General features: G+C 51.3%; 1 protein-coding gene across 1 annotated transcript; it reads left to right on the forward strand.

Moving 5' to 3' along the window:
* Nucleotides 1-967: 967 nt before the first annotated feature.
* LOC119459418 (uncharacterized) lies at nt 968-2,547 on the forward strand. The gene has a single exon (XM_037721205.2). It carries the CDS (start codon nt 1,193-1,195, stop codon nt 1,814-1,816), a length of 624 nt encoding a protein of 207 aa, XP_037577133.1. The 5' UTR covers nt 968-1,192; the 3' UTR covers nt 1,817-2,547.
* The last annotated feature ends 306 nt before the right edge of the window (nt 2,548-2,853 follow it).

The raw sequence follows: 2,853 nt of genomic DNA on the forward strand, positions 1-2,853 counted from the left end.
AAAAGCATGTCATGGCATTTTAACAAATGGTGGGCGTCCGCCCGCGCCGATTTCCTGGAAAAAGTAGGTTTGTCTGCGGCACAAGTATCTCAAGAACGAGAAATGGGGTGAACCAAACCTTAATGCGATCGTCATTTGTGCATTGGAGGAGCATATGGTGGGCTAAGTGCTTCAGCCATGGTAATGCACTGATAAGCAGACTCATGCCGCCAGCGCTTTCTTTGGCTCTTTCGGCCATTTTCGTGGATTGTCGACGGCCCGAAAATAGGTTGTTGCGGTAGGGTGGCTATACCCTAGTTGCGGTTCACGGAGTCGGGTGAGAGTACATCGCCCCGCCTCGCGGCGGGAGAAGCAGCGGAGTTCCGCCGTTTCCCACAATTCATACAACTGCCCCGACTGCAACGCGGCCGGCCAGCTTTATCGCCTATTTTTTACACCAATAAAGTTTCTCTCTCTCTCTCTCTCTCTCAATGAACTTTTTTCACGCCAACCTAGGTCACAGGGCTGTGTCAATGGATATGTGCCACTATTCAATTAACCTCTTTCACGCAAACTTGGGTCACTGGGTGTTTGACACTGGGTACGTACCGCTTTAATTAACCCTTTTGACGCCAACGTGGATCACTGGGTATATGCCGCTCTTCAATGAGCCTCTTGAAGCCAATCTAGGTCACTAGGTATGTACAACTGTGGGGGAAGGCGAATGTCCTGCGCATTCAATCCCTCTCGTGGGTTCGAGGCGTACGTACGTACGTTGAGGCAACACCTAGTTGAAGCTCTTTGTGGTCTTTGCATCAGTAGATATTTTCCCCGACTTTTTCTTACATTTCTCTTCCTAAGAACAGAAATATGCACTTATACTATCGCGATATTGCATTAAGAATTCTTATTAGAGTCACTTCCAATGAAACCGTATACATGGCATATCATCTGGCAGGCCATTGGCATCACCATCATCGTGGCCAGATTCCATCACAATCATTGCAACGACCGCCAGCTCCGTTGCAGCCCCACCAACGGCTCGACGCTACCGCGTCCACGTCTTCCGCCAGTGCGATAGAACCTGCCGGCCGGCCCGGCTGCAGTACGCGTCAAGACATGCGGCCAGCGTGAGGCAAGCACGGTAAGCCTGCCTCCGGTGGGTTGGCTGTATGCCCAATACAATCTCCGCGCTATACAAGGGCCCGCCGGCATGGCAAAGACCACAACATGGCAAACACAGATGCCACTCCTGCTGATACTGGCGCTCGCGTTGCCCTGCCTGTGCTCTGCGGGGTCGGCGAGCCCTCGAAGACGCCGCGAGGTCTTCAAACGCGCCCGACCGCCAGGAGGAGACAACGACGGCGGAAGACCAAACACGGGCCTCCAGCTGGTTACCACTGGAAGCGACGAAACCGGCACCAGACTGAACGACACCGCCGATAGGCCTAAGAAGCGATGGCCGCGCCTTCTGGACGTCGGCCGGCTCTTGCAGCTGGTCCTGTCACCATCCCGCAACGTCAGCGATCGCCACCGAGGAGGAGGCAACAAGTCCCACCAGCACGAGCAACCGGTGATGAGCCGGCACATCGACGCGTCCATGGCTGAACTGGTGGCTGTGCAGACGTTCGACGGGAGCGTCGTTTGGATCGACGCCAAGTTCGTCAACGAATCACACGGCGCCAATCGTAGGCGACGTCGCCGGACGAGGCCCTACAGCATCGAAGAGAGGCTCGCGCTGATCATACCGGTGGTCGCCTTTGTGCTGCCATTCCTCATTTGGCTCAGCTGCATGGTGATCTGCGTCGTGCGAGCCTCTGTCACGGAGGCGTACTAATAGAACAGACACGCACTCGCGTCGAAAGTGCGTGTCGAAAGCGACGAAAGTGCAACGAAGGGTCACGTGTCGCGAGCGCTGCGTAAGACGCGCAGTTTAGGAAAAGGTCACGTTGTCTACGTGATCCTAAGATACTGCCGGGAGCAGTACTTTAGCTCTTTTTCGACAGAATTCGGGAACTTCGAGCGGGTGTGACGGTTCCGCTGTTCCCTCCATCTTGAACATGAAGCGCTGTGTGCAGATGCTGCTAGCCGTGGGGGAAAGTGGCTTGCATTGTATTCCGTCTGTATTTTTATTACACTTTCCAATACACATAAGTGAATCAGGAAGTCCTACGAAGTCTCTTCTCGACAACCTGCTTGTTTATCTGCGCGTGTCCAGAATAGGTTTGTCCGCGCGTGGCCCTATAGCCATGGTGCTTGGAGCATATGCGAACAAACGAAGAAGCCTTTGCCGGAATTGCACATTCTAACCGACCTTCGTCTCTGTCGTGAACTCTGGAGGGAAACAAACGAGAGAAGAAAAAAAAAAAAAAGCTTCGCTATAAGAAAAATGTATTAAAATTAATGGTTACGCGATTCCACTCGTTTCAGTCTATACGCAACAAGTGCTGGGCTGCACTGCAAGCGTTCGGGAGCGTACATATGCAATAATGAACGAGTGCGAAACAGTGACGAGAGCGATACAAAAACACAAATGAAGAGAAAAGGCGATTTTATGTGAATTCCTGCTGATTAAATGCTGCGTACGTGCCTATGTATTCTTTCGAACTTATCCGGCGTTATACAACGCGACAAGTATAACGCTGAGCGCTGTTTCGTAGTACAAGTATTCTTTTTTTCTTTTAAGGTGGCACCAGCTGGAATTTGTTCATGAACTGTCCACACAAATAAAATTGCTTGTCATATTGTGGTGGCATGCACTATATCTAGGCGGATTTTGCCGTGCAATAGTTTGTTTTATACTGGGTATTTCAGCGACGACTGTCTCTATTAAAATGGTTAAGGACTTTCTGCTAGGCAATTTAATGATTTGAA

The sequence above is a fragment of the Dermacentor silvarum genome, chromosome 7 (assembly GCF_013339745.2).
Source record: "Dermacentor silvarum isolate Dsil-2018 chromosome 7, BIME_Dsil_1.4, whole genome shotgun sequence".
NCBI lineage: Eukaryota > Metazoa > Arthropoda > Arachnida > Ixodida > Ixodidae > Dermacentor > Dermacentor silvarum.